We start from the raw sequence: 17,396 nt of genomic DNA, 5'->3' as shown, positions 1-17,396 counted from the left end.
AAGGCAAAACTATCAACTAGATTCTCTTCCAGTAATCTGCAAAGCTCTCCAGCAGCCTTACTCAAAATCTCTGTCTATTCTTGCTGCCTGGCCTCCATTGGAGTCTCCATATTCCATGTCTTCCTCTCTTCCCTTCCCTGGAATCTTTTCTCAGCCTATCGTCCTGAAGATGCCCCAACTACTGGATGTGCTCGAGCATTTTTTGCTCTGTTGTGTGGTATATTGGACCTTGTTCTTTTATGCATGAGTGCCACAATATTACATTTTCCTTTGTTAGATATAATTGTTTGCTAAATACATGTTCTTCTCCCTGTTGACGTAAGCAAGTCTGAGACTGGAACCAAAGATGGAGGCAGAAAAACAGTAATATGAATGAATTCTTATAGATTGCCTCCTCCTGTGTTGCTTCATTTGTGTTCCCCTCTTTAACTAATCCAGGTATGTGGGCAAAGACTACTCTGCTGCTCAGGAATTAATGGAAGATGAAATGAAGGAGTATTACAGTAAGACCCCGAGGATCACACCGGTCCAGACTGTGCATGTTGGGCAGTTGCTGGCCGTCCATGCCGAGGAGGACGCTTGGTTACGGGCCCAGATCACCTCGACAGAAGGGAACAGAATCAAGGCAAGCACTTGTTTACTTTGCCGTAGCATTCTGAAGACAAGCACATGAGTTTTCAAATAAAAATGCTGCTTCCGATAGTGTACCCTAAGGACACAATAAATAAACTGTTTTATTTTCTCCAGAGGTTGAAAAGATAATCTATAAAAGATTTTCACTGTCAGCTTTTAAGCTGACACCAGGTAGTTATATTATCTCAAAGTTTTAGTGAAAACAACCACAAAAATTCTCCTCGTGGAAATGTCTGTAACCCATGATGTAATCAGGAAGAGCCCTTTATTCTCATTGCCCGGGAAAAAGAATAAATACTGATCACAGCTCTGTGGGCATCTGGTCAAGGTCAGTACTTCAAAGTGAGGGAAACAATACAGGTCAGAGGAGATGACACCCTTCCTGTCCCCTCTTCTGCAATCAGCTGAAGACCCCAAATAGGACTTGGACATGCTCTGAGGCCTGCCTTCTCAGTCGTCTTGGAAAGGTCCGAGGGCCTTTCACCAGTCTCTCCCCTCAGCAGGCTCTATGACTCCAAGACTTGGCGTAGCCCTGGTGGTCAGCCTTTCCCCATTGCCTCCTCTTTCCCTCAATGCAGAGACCGAGAACTAGAACTCTCTGGCCCTGAAAACACTGTTTTGTCTCGATTTTACAAGCACAGAAATACACTTCTGTTTCTATGGTCTCTGTCCCATAATATAAAACCTAAAACTAATGTAATATTGTATGCTAACTGCAATGAACAAATAAATTAAAAATAAATAAAAACTGTTCCTTGTGCTAATGTCAGCCCCTGGCAAATAATCTCCTTTGTGTCCCTAAGTGCAGATAGCTACTTTCTGAATTCGAGCTTCACTCCATCAGGTACTCTCCCCTGAAACCCTGCCTTCAAATACAGGGTCAGGAGGTCAGAAAGGGAGGCTGTCTGTTTCCTACCCAGTTTGTTCAATAGGAGATACCCTGACCACCCAGCCACTGTTTGCCATTCACAGAGAAATTTAGGAAATTCCTTAACCAAATCTACCGAGATAAAACTTTAAGCGATTTGATGACCTAACTTTTAAAATTTGAAAATTGGCTAGCAGTTTCTAGTTTCTTAAAAGTTAAATCTTTTCCATATGGACCTTAAGTATTTACACAGGAGGAAACATAGGTCCACAAAAAGGCTTGTACACGCGTTTGTAGCAGCTTTATTATTAACAGTATTAATCTGGAAACAACCCAAATGTTCACCAACAGGTGAATATATAAATACATTGTAGTTTATCCATATAATGGCATACTATTCAACAATAAAAAGGCATGAACTGCTGAATAATTCTATACTAGTGAAGTTGAGGACGGGGAAAGTTCATCTGTATGGTAGGACTCACATCAGTGGTTGTCTGGGGCAGGAGGTGGAGAGGGTTAATTGCAAAGGAGAAAGAATTTGGGGCGGCAGATGATCTGTTGATTGTGTGGTATCTACATTTGTCAAAACCCATCAAACTACACTTTAAATGGGCATTTTTAATTCAGTGTGAATTATACTTGGATGAAAATATAAGCAGGCTCCACGACTGGTGAGTATGAGAAACGGGAGCATGAGGTTGGTGCCAGTTTGCCTGACCAAGACCCACATCTCAGGAGTCTGCTGCTTATTGCTCAGGTGGTGCTGTGAGATCTTTGGCCACTTGATGGTGCTAGAGAACCAGGAATGGACTGGGGCCTGGTAGCAGGATTCTGAGCCTGTTTGTGCTGATCCAGAGCATTAAAGAGAGAAATACTACAGTGTGGAGAGTCAAGCTGGGCAACCCATGGGCAAATGTTTCATAGTCGTCAGCTGCCATACAAATATATGATATCGTAATTTAGAAAAAAAAGAAAAAGAAAACAAGCTCTAAACCTGACAAAACTTTTGAAGATTTTAGAGCAGTTATTCTTCCTTCTGTTGGTGCTAGGAATATATTCTAAATTTCCCAGGAATCACGATCACATATTATATCCTACTGTCAGGTCATGTTAATCTCCAATGTGGGTCTGGGAAGAGCAGAATCCAAGTGGTAGGTGGTGGTAGCTATTAAAGGAAACAAAGCTGCCTGAATCCTGAGGCCTGTGGGAGGAAGAACAGGTGCTAAGTTGAGACTGGAGACGTGGACCTGTCTGCTGAAATGGCAGGCTGCCTGCAGTAGGGCCCCTGCCGAGATCTAGGCCGAGGGAGCAGTGAGTCGATATGGACTCTGAGAGACGGTCCTCTCCAATAGGCCATGTACAGGCTCCACCGATCCAGTGCTCAGGTGGTCAGGGAACAGCCTGCGTGGTCTCTAGCCTTATCTTCCTTAGATTCTCTGCTTGAAAGAAGTTTTGTTTTGTGTGTTTGGTACCGTAATCTAGGAACTAAGAAACCGTGAACATTAATTTGCTGCAGGAAGTAAAACTATTACTTAGTCTTTCTGTGCCCTGGGTTTTGCTTTATTTTGTTTTTGTAATAACAAGCATCTGCTTTAACTAGAGGAGCAGTCTCCCAGTCTCCCTCAGATTCTTATTTATCATTCTAAACCACAGCTTAATGTTTTCTCTCCAAAATAGGGCTTTGCTTTTAGAGTCATTTTCAATGGAAGGTTCTGCTAATACTTTAAAAATACTATCCAGACTCTTAATGATCTGCTCTAATGGTGAGGAAGTGTCGTGCAGATTTCTGCAAACACAGAGCTCTGTCCGGCAGATTTGGGGCCTTTTGCTAAGCTAGATGAAGGCCTAACCCAGCTTTATACCCAGAAAACAACTAAACAAGCAAGTGTTTGTTTTTACGTGTAGAATTCAATGTCACCCAGCCATGGCATCGTTGTTGTCATCGACAGAAAGCATCTCAGGCCCTGGAAGCATAATAGCCGAGAGCAGCCCTCCCGAATGCTGCTTTGGGGATTTAGAATCTGATAAATACCATCAGAGTGACTCCTTCTCTAGGAACAAGTAGTGCTGCCTACGGATACAAATCCTTGGTGGAAGGGTGTAAATCAAGAAGGAATAAGCATTATGATATTAATGAAAGGTGGGACAGTTGTGGCTGGCAGACCCAGATGGGTATGCTGCCGAGAAGTGGCAACAACAGAGCATCAGAGCTCAGCGGGCTTCCGTTTTCTCCCCGTTGGAAAGTGCAGTAGAGGAGTGCGGCCTGGAAGTCGGGATCCCTGGCTTCCCTGGTCGCAGCCCCAGCCTTTCTCTTCCAGGCTAAGCCAGGGCACCTCTCCTGGCATTTCCCAGGCAGTGTGGCCCCACTTAAGTGGTGATCATGCAATAAAACAGAACCAATTAAGTACATCAAGTGATTTTTTAAGAAGTGAGGATAAAGAATTTTACTTGAATCTAAACATTGTTTTTGTTATCGTTAGGTATGCTATGTTGACTATGGATTTAGTGAAAATGTTGAAAAGAGCAAAGCATACAAATTGAACCCAAAGTTCTGTTCCCTCTCATTCCAAGCTACAAAGTGTAAGCTAGCAGGTAAGAGGAACTTTTTTGAAAGCTCTTTCCATTTTGATTACCATTGTACTTTGTGGTTAAATCCTAAAATGTGCTAAGTATCCCAAGGTGTTATAATGTGTTATGATATACTTAAAAGAAAGAAGGAAGGAAGGAAGGAAGGAAGGAAGGAAGGAAGGAAGGAAGGAAGGAAGGAAGGAAGGAAGGGTGGTTGTCTAAATTGCCAATAAATGCATGTTCATGTTATAAGAAAGAAATAATTGTGTATATTTAATTAGAAAATGAAAAAAGTCAAGGATATACTTTTAGAAAGAACATTACAAATACATGATGGGCAGACATGATTGATAGCATTTTTAATGTATTAGATTTTTTAAAAATATATGTTTGTATATAAGGTGAAGGTTACTTCTTCTAAGGTAGAAATTCTGATTCATGCCCAATTTTTCTTTTTGTTTTAAATTGCCTGTCTTAGTGTGAGCATTCAAAAAGGCATTCACATTATAATATACTAGAAGCCTGGTGCACGAAAATTGTGCACTGGGGGGAGGGGGTGTCCCTCAGCCCAGCCTGCACTCCCTCCAATCTGGGATCCCTCTCACAATCCAGGACTGCTGGCTCCTAACCACTCGCCTGCCTGCCTGATCACCCCCTAATCGCTCCCCTGCCGGCCCGATCAACGCCTAACTGCTCCCCTGCCGACCCGATCACCCCCAACTGCCCTCCCCTGCCAGCCCGATCAACGCCTAACTGCTCCCCTGCCGACCCGATCACCCCCAACTGCCCTCCCCTGCCAGCCCGGTCGCCCCCAACTGCCCTCCCCTGCTGGCCTGATTGCCCCCAACTGCCCTCCACTGCTGGCCTATTCGCCCCCAACTGCCCTCCACTGTCAGCCATCTTGTGGCTGCCACCTTGTGACGACATGGGGCGGCCATCTTGTGATGATGTGAGGGCGCGAGGGCCGCCTAGGCTTTTATTAGTATAGATATTTTAAAACCTAAAGGTGGTTATTTAAATGAGATTGTAAAACACAGCTTCCCCATAAAATTTAAGAATTTTGTAGTAGAGTCATAACTGTAAAAAGTATCCAAAACAAACACAATCCAGCTCAGCAGGCATTGCTCATTGGTTGAGCCTTAACCTATGAACCAGGAGGTCATGGTTCAATTCCCAGTCAGAGCACATGCCTGGGTTGCAGTGTGGGGCATGCAGGAGGCAGCTGATCAATGATACTCTCTTATCATTGATGTTTCTTTCTCTTACTCCCTTTCCCTTCCTCTCTGAAATAAATAAATAAAACCCACAATCCATCTATCCATCTTAAAATGATTCTTATAATTAAGTAGAAATTAAAATATTCACTGTTTTTCAGGGTTGGAAGCTCTCAGTGATGATCCTGGTTTAGTGAAGGTGGTTGAATCTTTAACTTGTGGGAAGATCTTTGCAGTGGAAATTCTTGAAAAAACTGATATTCCACTTGTTATTCTGTACGATACCTCAGGAGAAGATGATATCAATATCAATGCCACCTGCTTAAAGGCAATATGTGACAAGTCACTCGAGGTTCACCTTCAGGTACCACTGTGACCACTACTGTCATCTGTTACACATATCACAGGAAAGGAAGTTATCAGAAAAGGATGTTGTAAATTTTAGGCTAACGCTAGATACTGACAGAATACATACGTATTGAGAAAAAGGGGCAGAGGGGCTGGAAGTGAGGAACATGCCAAAACCGTAATGGTAATTATTAGGAATTGGATCTTTGTTTTATTATCCAGTTTCTATAATAAGTATGTATTAACTTCATATGAAACTATTTTGCAAAGATAATAGGGGAGGATATTACAAAAGACAAGAAAATTAAATCAATGAAGATGTTTATTAAAGTACTAGAGGCCCAATGCATGAAATTCGTGCAAGAGTAGGCCTTCCTTCCCCTGGCTGCCAGCACCGGCTCCCCTCTGGCACCTGGGACCCGGGCTTCCCTTGTAGAAGGTCGTCCGGTTTAATTAGTATATTATGCTTTTATTATTATAGATTAGCTTTAACATCTTAAAAGTGTAAAGAACATTGATATCCACAAAGAATAAAACCTTTAAATAAATTGTAAAACAAAAATAAATAAATTATAAAACAGCCACTGTAAAAAATAGGATGAGATGTTAAAAATGATCATTTTAAAGGCTTCATGGCAATGTTGGGAAAATATTTGTTTTAATGAGTAGAACAACAGTGAATTATTTTTATATTATGATTTGACTAAAGATGGCTAAATTAAACCTCTACTATGATTAAACATTTTTTAAATTATAAAATTCTTGTGGCCTGTGGACACAGATTAGAAAGTAGGTGGTGCCTAAACCGGTTTGGCTCAGTGGATAGAGCATCGGCCTGCGGACTGAAAGGTCCCGGGTTCGATTCCGGTCAAGGGCATGTACCTTGGTTGCGGGCACATCCCCAGTAGGGGGTGTGCAGGAGGCAGCTGACCGATGTTTCTAGCTCTCTGTCCCTCTCTCTTCCTCTCTGTAAAAAATCAATTAAAAAAAAAGAAAGTAGGTGGTAAAGGGATTGATATGGTGAGAGTTTTTTATTTCCATTTCTGTAATATTGCAAAAATATGTTTTATATAATAATTCTTTTTTTTAAATTAATAGAGAGAAAATAAACTAAAGTGAAGGATATTCTCAGCTTTTCAGACAATGGAAAGTGTTAATAAGTTAATGTATGCAAAAAGCCTATTTTGTGCCTGATACAGATGATATCAGATATTCCTTTTGGAAAGAGAAGTACCTAAATTAGTTTTTACATTTAAGTTATGGATTTTATTCTATCATATATATCCTCCAACTTAGAAGATTTTTACATATGTGTTTATTGATTTCAGAAAGGAAGGCAGAGGGAGGGAGAGATAGAAACATTAATGATGAGAGAATCATTGATCCGCTGCCTTTTGAATGCCTCCTACTGGGGATTGAACCTGCAACCTGGGCACGTGCCCTTGACTGGAATAGAACCTGGGACCCTTTAGTCCGCAGGCCGATGCTCTATCCACTGAGCCAAACCAGCTGGGGCGAACTTAGAAGATTTTTAGATAGACACCCCTTAGGTAGGGAAGAACTATGCTCTATTCTCAAGCCTCCTTGGCATGTCCTTTGTTCGTTCCAGGTTGATGCCATGTACACAAATGTCAGAGTGACTAATATTTGCTCTGATGGCACCCTCTACTGCCAGGTGCCTTGTAAGGGGCTGAACAAGCTCAATGACCTTCTGCATAAGATAGAGGATTACTTCCATTGTAAGGTATGTCAGAGCATCATCTACCTCTAAAGTTAGTCCTGAAATTGCAAATAAGAGTGGCCTCTACATTTATATACATATGAGTAACTTTTGAATAGTTTGAGGTAGAATAGTGGGTGATAGCCACAGACTGCTAATGTAAAACAAAACAAAACAAAACAAAACAAAACAAAACAAAACCCTCTCCCCCACACACTGGTTTCTCCATTGTAAAATGAGGGTAAAACTGTGTACACATAGGATTGTCAGGAGAACAGTTGCAAGTCTGCTTAATGAGCACAGAGCCTGGCTAATTACGTAAGTGCTCGGCAACTGGGAGATTTGTTACTTACAACGTGCAGGTGATGATCCTACAGTGCCTGCCTATCTGCCAGAGCCAGCTGGCTCCCCTGCCTTGGGCAATGGTGAAACCATGGAATTTAGGAGAATAAAACCTCTGGCATCAGCCCCCACACCCCCGCCCCACAAGCTCTTTATGGTCTCTGAGAACCTACCACCTCAGTAAATGTGGTTCTGCAGTTTAAATTTATTAATGAGCTTCTTACCCTGTAAAGCTAGTATTCTTTTCTGAATCAGGGTGTGAAGAGGTTTTGATTTAAGGTTCTAAAGTGATTTCTTTAGCTCCATTAGGACATTATAATCACAATCCAGAATATGCTGTGATTTCTGAGTGACTAAACCCTAATGCCACTTCCACCCTGTCCCCCTCGCCCCTGGAAGTGACCCCTGGCCTCTAACATTCAAAGCACACTAAGGCCTCGTGGCACTTACGCAGTACTGAATTTTAGCTGTTTGGGTAGGGGTTTGTCTTTGAGTGTAGGCTTCTTGAGGGCAGAGACTGAGCTTTACTGGTAAGCGCCAACTTCATTTAGGTGCTGTAGTACCTAGTCTAGTATTTTACATAGAATGGTATTTCCAAAGTTTTTGCTGAATCAGGTTAAGCCTGTATTCAGACTACAGCCTAGAATTAAGGCATTAAACCTCTTTCTGTGTTAGAGATGTTTTAGATAGATCTCAAGGTCAGTACTTAGGATTGATTTGCTAGTCTATCTTGGAGAAATCTGATATATCCAGAGAAGCTGATGCCAGCGCTCATTTGCATGCATGTGCTTACAACCTATGGTGGTGACAAGCACTCTCGACAGTCCCTGGTGTTCTTGTAACCCAAGTGGAGGCATGACCTGTGGGGAAGAGTAAGATACTGTGGCAGGTCCCCAGCTTCAAGGGTGGAGCAGAGGAGGATGAAGAGACCTAAAGCTATGATGTGTTGGCTTTCATGGGCACTAATGTCCATATTTTAAAATCCTGTCTTTGAATCTAACTGTTAAGTGATGAATAAAGAGACCTTATTGACAGCTCGCCCAGCCTCCTCACTGTTCATCCAAGCTGTTCTTCTCTTTGTCGAGTTCAGCTTCCCTCTTCATGTTTAACTGATGGCACCAGAGCCTGTATGAATCACACTGACCTCCCTACTGGCCTTTGTAGCCATTTTAACAGGCTGATTTATGAGCCATGTGCAGGGAAGGAGCATAGATTGCTGCCATCAACAAGTGTAGAGAAGCGAGGCAGAAGTTCTGTGACCCTGGGCTTGCATCCTCAGATCAGATCGCGTGTGGGTGAAGCGGTCGGCCTGGGCCGCACGATGTTTCCCTAATGGTGCAGCAGATGCTCTTTGCTGAGAGTAATAAAGTGTCATGCATTCTGTTTTGCAGCACATGACCTCAGAGTACTTCGTTTCCTTACCCTTCTGTGGGAAGATCTGCCTCTTCCATTGCAAAGGAAAATGGTTGCGAGTAGAGGTAAAAATTTGTCACTTGACTTTTTTTAAACTTGCGAAATATTTCAAACATACAAACAAGTTTTTTTAAAAATGGAAAAAGCAGTTTGAGAAATAAAATATGACCAACATGGCCGATGCTCCCTGTCTTCAACCCCTTTCTTCTACTCCCACCCCTGAATTTGGTGTTTCTCATTCCTATTCATTTCGTTTTACTTTTGCTATGTTTGTATATATACACATACACTTTTACTATCTAGATACTTTCATATACGGGTAGTAGAAATATAGAAATGAATATGAGTATAAATATTTATAATAAGGAATAAATGAATATGGTATAACTAGATGAAAAATATATTTTAAAAATATATATAAATAGTAAAACGTATTGGTTCTTCTGAGACATGCATTTCTTTCTTTGTGAGATTCATCCATGTCCATGTGTGCAGCTCTGGTTCATTTGTTTTCATTGCTGTGTGAAGTAACCATGTGTGAATATGCCACCATTATCATTCCATTCTCCTGATGATGGATATTTAGGTGGTTTCTAATTTTTTGTTATGAACAATGTCACCACAGACCTTCCTGTGCATATCCCCAGGGCACATATGTAGGGAACGGAGTTCTGGGTATAGGAAACACCTATCTTCAGCTTCACTAGATTATTGCCTACTTGCTCTCCACAGCCGCCCTTCCATTGAAGCTGTGGCCCTTGAGAATTCCAGCTTCTTGGGGGAGTCTCAAACCCTCTCTCCCTCCTGCCCAGAATGGCTTTGGCTTCAGTGTTCACACACTCCTCTATTTCCAGTCCCTAATGATTGTCTTATTTTCTTATGAGCTCAGTTATGAATTTGAAAGGTTTGTTATATTTTATCATGTATTTCTGTATGTTTTTCAAAGATGATTTTTTGTTTTTTGTGGTTACTGTTTATTTCCTTTCTTTGGGTCTTTTTAAAAATATAGCTAGTTTTCCCAATTGTTAAAATTGAAAATTTGGGCTTTATTTTCTTTTCTTTGTTTTTCCTTTGTTACAGAGGTTCTTAATCTAGGTGTGAAGACCTCTACTTTCAGGGTTCTTGCAAATTGTGTGTGTGTGTGTGTGTGTGTGTGTGTGTGTGTATTATGTATTTTGGGGGGTAATATCCATAATTTTCATAAGATTCTCAAAGAAACTAACCCTAAGAAGGTAAAAACCATTGCTCTATTGATTTTTAATACTGTGTAAGCAACATATTGAAAATAAATTATACTGATTTTCCCTTTATTTCAATAAAACTTGGTCATGTCTACTTTAACGAACGCAGCGATTTTGAAGTAATTCTTGTCATTAATGTGAATGTGTGTGAGAAGGCAGGGGTTATAGAACAAGAGTTTTGTGCTTAGCTATAAACTTCAAAAACATGACTCATTATAAAGAACATGGCATTATCAAATTTTAAAGTTTGTAATGTTTAGTGTATAATATATAAATGCACAAATACTAATTTCTTTAACTTTTATTTTGAAATAATTTTAGACTTTTAAAGAATTGCAGAAATAGTTCAGAGTTCCTATATGCCTCTTACTGACTGTCTCCAAATGTTATCATCTTGCATATAGCCAATATCGAAACCAGGAAATGAACATCGACACAATATTGTTAACTACACTTCAGAACTTACTGACATTTCCCAGATTGTCCCTCAAATGTCCTTTGTCTGGTCCAGGATTCCAAGTTGTATTTAGTTGTCATGTCCTCTCAGTTTTCTCCAACCTGGCAGTTGCTCTGTATTTATTGTTTGTGACCCTTTAAAGGGCAGCAAAATTTTGTCGAGTATCTCTCAACTTCAGTTTCTTCAGACTATGCCTATTTGACAAAAATAACTTTTCAGCATATGCTCAAATCTTTAGAATAATGTCTAGTACTATTTTTATTACTATCAAATTGTGTATTGAATATCTTTGAGATAGCAAAAGTATTCATTCTTTTAGTGATGCACATAGAAAGTTAAGGAAGGAAAGTGGATTAGTGAAAAGCAGATCATGTGTTTAAATGTTATATTTGCTCTTGACACATCAATTTCAGTACCTATGCATTTTAAACTTATTCTATATACATCCAGTCAGCTTTATTTCGTGGTCATCCATCTCCTGCCATCACTCTTCCTCTAAACACATCCTGAGTGGTCTGTATTCACTTTCTACAGAATAATATGTTCTAATTTTTATAAATCAGTTTTTGTAAAAGCATGGATAAAAGACTAAGAGGATAATTATAATCTAATAAATATATATGTATATATTATTCAATTATAGGATATATGTGAATGCCAATTCTAAGCATTTTCTCCTCCTGAAAGCTTGCTCTAACATCTGCTTCCTGTCTGGGTCAGGTGCCCATCCTCTATGTTGTCATAGTTCCTAACTTTATTATTGCCCTTACTACATTATTTTGTGGTTATATATTTGTATCATCTCTTATGAGACTAGGAACTCTTTAAGATGTGAAAGTATATCTCTGTGGCCCAATTATGCCTGGATATAATAAGCATTTAATATATACCATGCCTACTAATATAAATACTCAGTGTATATGTGGGGGTTTTTTGTTTTTATTTTTATATTTTATTGATTTTTTACAGAGAGGAAGAGAGAGGGATAGAGAGTTAGAAACATCGATCAGCTGCCTCTTGCACACCCGCTACTGGGGATGTGCCCGCAACCAAGGTACATGCCCTTGACCGGAATCGAACCTGGGACCCTTGAGTCCGCAGGCTGACGCTCTATCCACTGAGCCAAACCGGTTTCGGCCAGTGTGTATGTTTGAAAAAATAAATACATTTTAAAATGTTGCCTCATTGTGCTGTTTGTGTTTATCATATCTTAAGAGATTTAAAAATTGTATTAATTAAGTATTCTCTGGGGCAATGGAACAGGCTTTTCTTCTGGTAAATCTGACTTCCATGCCAAGACTGGTTCAGTTATTCATGGCAGTCACTATGTTGAAGGCACCACCATTCCTATGGTGGCAATTAGTGCAATTGTAGGCATGAAGTTCCTGCCCAGATGACCATCCACCTGGGGCTATATTTGGCCGGTGTAACTATGTTTAATGATGCCAAATGTCACAATGGCTTATTAAGGGAAATTATGGGCATTTAAAGATGCATCCAGTATCTTACATTGTGAGGTTGCCATTTGATCACAAATCAAATGTTGCCTTGATTTAATGTGTAATTTTCCCATTTTCGAATTATTAATTTGGACTTATTTTACCTCTCTATGATTTTCTGAGTTTCAAATTTTTAGCTAGGACAAATGAAGATAATTACAATTGGGTTTTCTGACAAAGCTACAAAATACCATTTAGTATTCAAAAATATATAGCATTTATTTGCTATAAGTAAAAATCTGTCTCTGAGTTATTTCTATTCTTTATTTCCTCATTGCTAAGACACAATAGTTTTTTTCTCATATTTTAATATTGTGGAGAGAAGATTGCATCCTATAATCAGCAATACATAATAAGGTGTCAAATTGTTGTATAGTCAATAGTGTCCTAGAATTGAAAATGTAGTAAATATTACTATGTTTATTAATTTTACTGATTATTACTAGTTTAGTGATTGGTACTGATGAAATAAATTAACAACTAGATGTTGAAATCAATTCTACTCTAAAAGAATACCTATAAATACATTTTAAAATAAGACATAATTTAGTAACGGAAGTCAGTGTTGCTTTTACATGCAATTTAGAGCTGAACAAAATGTAATGGCACAGAACCGTTTTGACCTTTGGGATGTGCTCACTAATGAGCCAAATTGTCTCATTGCAGATCATGAACGTTCACAGCAGCCGGACTCTTGATGTTCAGTTCCTGGATTCTGGCACCGTGACATCCGTAAAAGTATCTGAGCTCAGGGAAATTCCCTCTCGGTTTCTACGAGAAATGGTTTCGATACCATCTCAGGTACTGTCTGTTACAAGCTCAGGAGGTTTGCTGAAAAAGATTTGAATGTATTTGTAATCATGTTGTGAGATGCCCTCTCAGTTTTGATCTTGATAATGATTGAAGTCTGAGTTTGTAACAAAATTGGAAATGATCCAAATGTGGTTGTTCACTGGTTTTCAGATATAAAATTCAGCTGTCTCAGACAAGAATACCAGACTTATAGAACACTAGAGGCCCGTTGCACGAAGATTCGTGCAATAGGCCTTCCTTCCCCTGGCTGCTGGCACCAGTTTTCCTCCGGCACCCGGGACCCAGGCCTTCGCTCTGGCCACTGCCTTCCACCTTCACTGCGGCCAGAGTCTTTGGTGTTCGCTCTGGCTGGAGCCTTCAGTCTTCTCCGCTCTGGCCGGAGCGCCCATCCTGTAGCTCCCTCCGCCCCCCGCCCTCCCCCTCCTAGCAGGCATCCCGCCCCGCCCCGCCGCTCCACATCTGCATAGGCAAATTAACCCACCATATTTGTTGGTTAATTTGCATACTCACTCATGATTGGCTGGTGGGTGTTGCAGAGGTACGGTCAATTTGCATATTTCTCTTTTATTAGTGTAGATGGTTTGATGTTTGTTTTCAAGTATGTCAGGTCATTAGGGTATGTTGTCCAGTTAGAGGTTCCATTTTAATAATTTAGTCAGTGCCAACTCCTACACAGCTTTAAGGTATTGTATGTAAATAATTACTTACAGAGTTCTTTGATTAGATAACCATTATCTATGGAAATCTGTTTATATTTAATAATTTTCTTATATGATGTTTTCCCCATAGGTTTTAGTAAAAAGATTAACCTCAGCCTGTTTCTTCTCTATTAGTAAAATTGATAAGGAATTTTGAATTAATTTAAATTGTTTAGAACTATTCCTACCTTTAGTTTTGTTTTTTGGTTTTTTAATATATTTTTATTGATTTCAGAAAGGAAGGAAAAGGGAGAGAGAGTTAGAAACATCAGTGATGAAAAAGAATCATTGATTGGCTGCCTCCTGCATGTAGGGGATTGAGCCCGCAACCCAGACATATGAGAACCGGGAATCGAACCGTGACCTCCTGATTCATAGGTCAATGCTAACACTGAGCCAGGCTGGCTGGGCTATTTCCTACCTTTAGGAGAAGTAGAGGATTTTGTATAGAAATTAATCATTTTTTGAAAATAAAATTGTTCGACGTTCTGTAATTTTAAAAGGCTGCTTGACTTATATGTGCAAGAAGATCCTTATGCCATCAAAACTCAGTGAATAAAAAGCACTTGTTCATAATCAGCATGGCTTTTATTTCTTTCCAGTTACCACTACCTTTTCTAAAATGGCTATTACAGATTAGCTGTTTAACTTGGGATCAAGCCAGTTTTCAAAATCACTTTTATTGTTGCTCCGCCATAATTTTGAAAATTGTTAGACTTTTAAGTGCTCCTTTCTCTTGATACCCCTTGTTAGGACATCCACCGGGGCCAGCCTTATGGAGGGGAAGGAGACAGGGGCTCCATCCCACTGCTTCTGACTGTCTGAAAGTCACACAATAGACTTTCTTTAGCTACAGCATTAAAAGCCATGACAACTTTTTCTATTAATCTTATCCAAATTCACTGTTTAATAGATGTGAAGTTGAGGGTACTTTAAAAGCCAATGAGGCCACGCCTCTGGCTAACAGCATCTTCCCAAAAGGTCTAAGTCAGAGCAGCAAACTGATGGCCTGTCAGCCAAAGCTGACCCATGAATATTGGGTTTGGGCTCTTGGCTCTTAGTGTTTTAAAATGTGAATTGATTGCCAGGATTTAAAAATCAGATAATTTCACACTTGACAAACTAGAAAATCGGACAATATTGAGTGTTCTTCTTTATGGGACAGTACTCTTGTCGGAGCTTGGGAAGTGGCATTCTCCCTGGAAGGCCAGTATGCTGGCTCCACCTGGCCGCCTCACTCCCTCATCACCTGCCTGGCCCCTGCAGGTATAGAGTGTGTGACCTCATCCGGGGGAAACATTGAGAGACTCAGACACTCGAAAGAGGAGGATATGACAGGGGGGATGTGGTCCAGAGAGGAAAGAAGGAATCCAGGAAGTAGGTTTTGTTCCCTTCACAGAATTGCCTCCATCAGTTCAACGGCTTCCATGAGACGGCAGGGGTCCCTGAGGTCACCTTTTACTACTACCTGCTGTAGCCATTCTACAAAAGCTTGTGCCGTGGTGGTGAAAGGCAAAAGGATTGTGGGAACTGAGGCTTTTAGCTAGCGATGGGTCTCAGTTTTTCTTCATTATAACCTCCTCCCAAAGGTGAGCAGAATTGTCTGGCATCCACAAGGTGCTCAGGAAATGCTGAATGAAGCACATAAGCCTCCAAAAAGATTTTTTCAACCAGATTTTTATCCAAATGACACTTCATTTTTTTTTAGTTGGGTTTAGAGGGAAGACCTAGATATAAGTCCCAATCCTGTATTCTCGGTTTTGTGATCTGATAGTCTCTCCACATCTGTTTCACATCTATATAATTATGGTTGCAACGTTGGCCTGTCAAGCAGAGAAGTATTGTAGGGTGAGAAGTAGGTGAAGTGCGTGGTACTCGGAGTAAATATAATAGTAGGAATATAAACAGAGCCAGGAAGAAAGCAGGTGCTCTAGCCTGAGTACTGTGATTGTAATTATTAGCTATTGCTATCGTTTGCTTTCTATCTTGGCAACATCTGACTTGTAGGAAAATAATATTGATGTTACTCACAAGTACCTACTTTAAGGTAGTGTGTTTGCTTTTCCATCATGTTTTCTTTTTCAGGCCATCAGGTGCTGTTTAGCGGATGTTCCACAATCTATTGGCATGTGGACGCCAGATGCTGTGCTTTGGTTAAGAGATTCTGTTTTGAATTGCTCGGACTGTAGCATTAAGGTTAGTTATCTTATTGGTCTCGATACATTTAGAAAGGGAGCTGTCAGCTGGAAGGGCTCATTTGTTTTTGTGTGAAAGAATTTATCTTACTGTAAACTGATACTTTCACGCCTGAGATGTGTGGTGAAAAGATATTTCATGTTTTAATTTTTTAAAAATATATTCTTATTGATTTCAGAGAGGAAGGGAGAGGGAGAGATAGAAACATCAATGAGAGAGAATCATTGATTGGCTGCCTCCTGCATGCCCCCTACTGGGGATAGAGTCTGCAACTGGGGCTTGTGCCCTTGACCAGAATCAAACCTGGAACCCTGCAGTCTATAGGCCGACACTTTATCCACTGAGCCAAACGGTTAAGGCTCATGGTTTAATTTCTATGTAAGAACTTATTCTGGTGAGTGGGGTAGAGGGGTTATTGGGGGGAGGGGGCAGGTAGACATCTGTAATACTTACAACAATTAAGATTAAATTTTTAAAAAGAACTTACTCCATATCTCCAATACTATTTTAAAACCCTTTATATAATTTTTCCATTATAATCAAGGTAGCAGACATGGTTCTCTGCTCCTATTTTGTACCATGATAAGGAATTAAATCCCCAACAGAGGGACCACCATATATGTCTTGATAAATGTTTCTAAAAATCACTTAAGTCCTCTGTTTCTTTTTTTTCTAGTGTAATAGATTATAAACAAATTGTTTACTTATAATCCTGTTTTTTGCCTCTTTTCCTAAAGTTTGCTTCAACTGCTAGATTTATTTCACTAGTTTTTTTTATACTTTTGCTTCTTCATATCAAAAACATTGCTCATATTTCCAAGAATAGAAATGCAAACTGATATTTCTGTCTTAACTAATGCAAAATTGTGTTGTCATTTCCTATGAAAATTTAATAATGAAATGTCCTTGAGAAATACCTTCATGAAGATTTCTAGCTCACAGTGATTTTCCTCTCTTCATACTCCTCTCGGGTTTATAATGCACAGTTCCTCTCTTAATTACATATTATTTTATATTTTTTAATTGACACATGATAATGAAAATTGTTTTCTCAGCTACTTTTTCAGCTCCTCAATTCAGAGCATTGGGTACTCAATAAAAATATTTTAATGGTTGACTTTTGAAACGGTACTTCTGTATCATAAATATCAAAATGAATTAGCAGTCAGTACTTCCTTAGCACTCCAATGATGAATTTAAGTAGATTCATCTTGCCAGGGAAGAACACAATTTCAAGTAAATCGCTGCAGCAGGATTGCCTTGCAGGTGTCTCCCTGTCTTCAGGCCTGTTCTCTGCCTTTCACTCCTGGCCTGATGTGATAAAAACTAGATGAATTATCTCGTGTTTGTCATTTCTAAGATAAGCCAGAGGGGCTGATGAGA

At 39.9% G+C, this 17,396-nt stretch overlaps 1 protein-coding gene across 4 annotated transcripts in view; it reads left to right on the top strand.

The window, feature by feature from the left end:
- TDRD7 (tudor domain containing 7) overlaps window positions 1–17,396 on the top strand; it is a 55,007-nt gene that overhangs the window by 29,975 nt on the left and 7,636 nt on the right. For all 4 annotated transcript variants that reach the window (XM_079790363.1, XM_079790366.1, XM_079790364.1 and 1 more), the window contains 7 exons: window positions 439–625; window positions 3,985–4,096; window positions 5,448–5,650; window positions 7,244–7,378; window positions 9,088–9,174; window positions 12,973–13,107; window positions 15,903–16,013. In XM_079790363.1, the coding sequence (XP_079646489.1) occupies window positions 439–625; window positions 3,985–4,096; window positions 5,448–5,650; window positions 7,244–7,378; window positions 9,088–9,174; window positions 12,973–13,107; window positions 15,903–16,013 (970 nt within the window). The remainder of the gene's footprint in view (window positions 1–438; window positions 626–3,984; window positions 4,097–5,447; window positions 5,651–7,243; window positions 7,379–9,087; window positions 9,175–12,972; window positions 13,108–15,902; window positions 16,014–17,396) is intronic.

Source organism: Cnephaeus nilssonii (genome assembly GCF_951640355.1).
Source record: "Cnephaeus nilssonii genome assembly, chromosome: 14".
Classification (NCBI taxonomy): domain Eukaryota; kingdom Metazoa; phylum Chordata; class Mammalia; order Chiroptera; family Vespertilionidae; genus Cnephaeus; species Cnephaeus nilssonii.
Note: the sequence above shows the minus strand (reverse complement) of the source record. Positions and strands in the feature narration are given on the sequence as shown.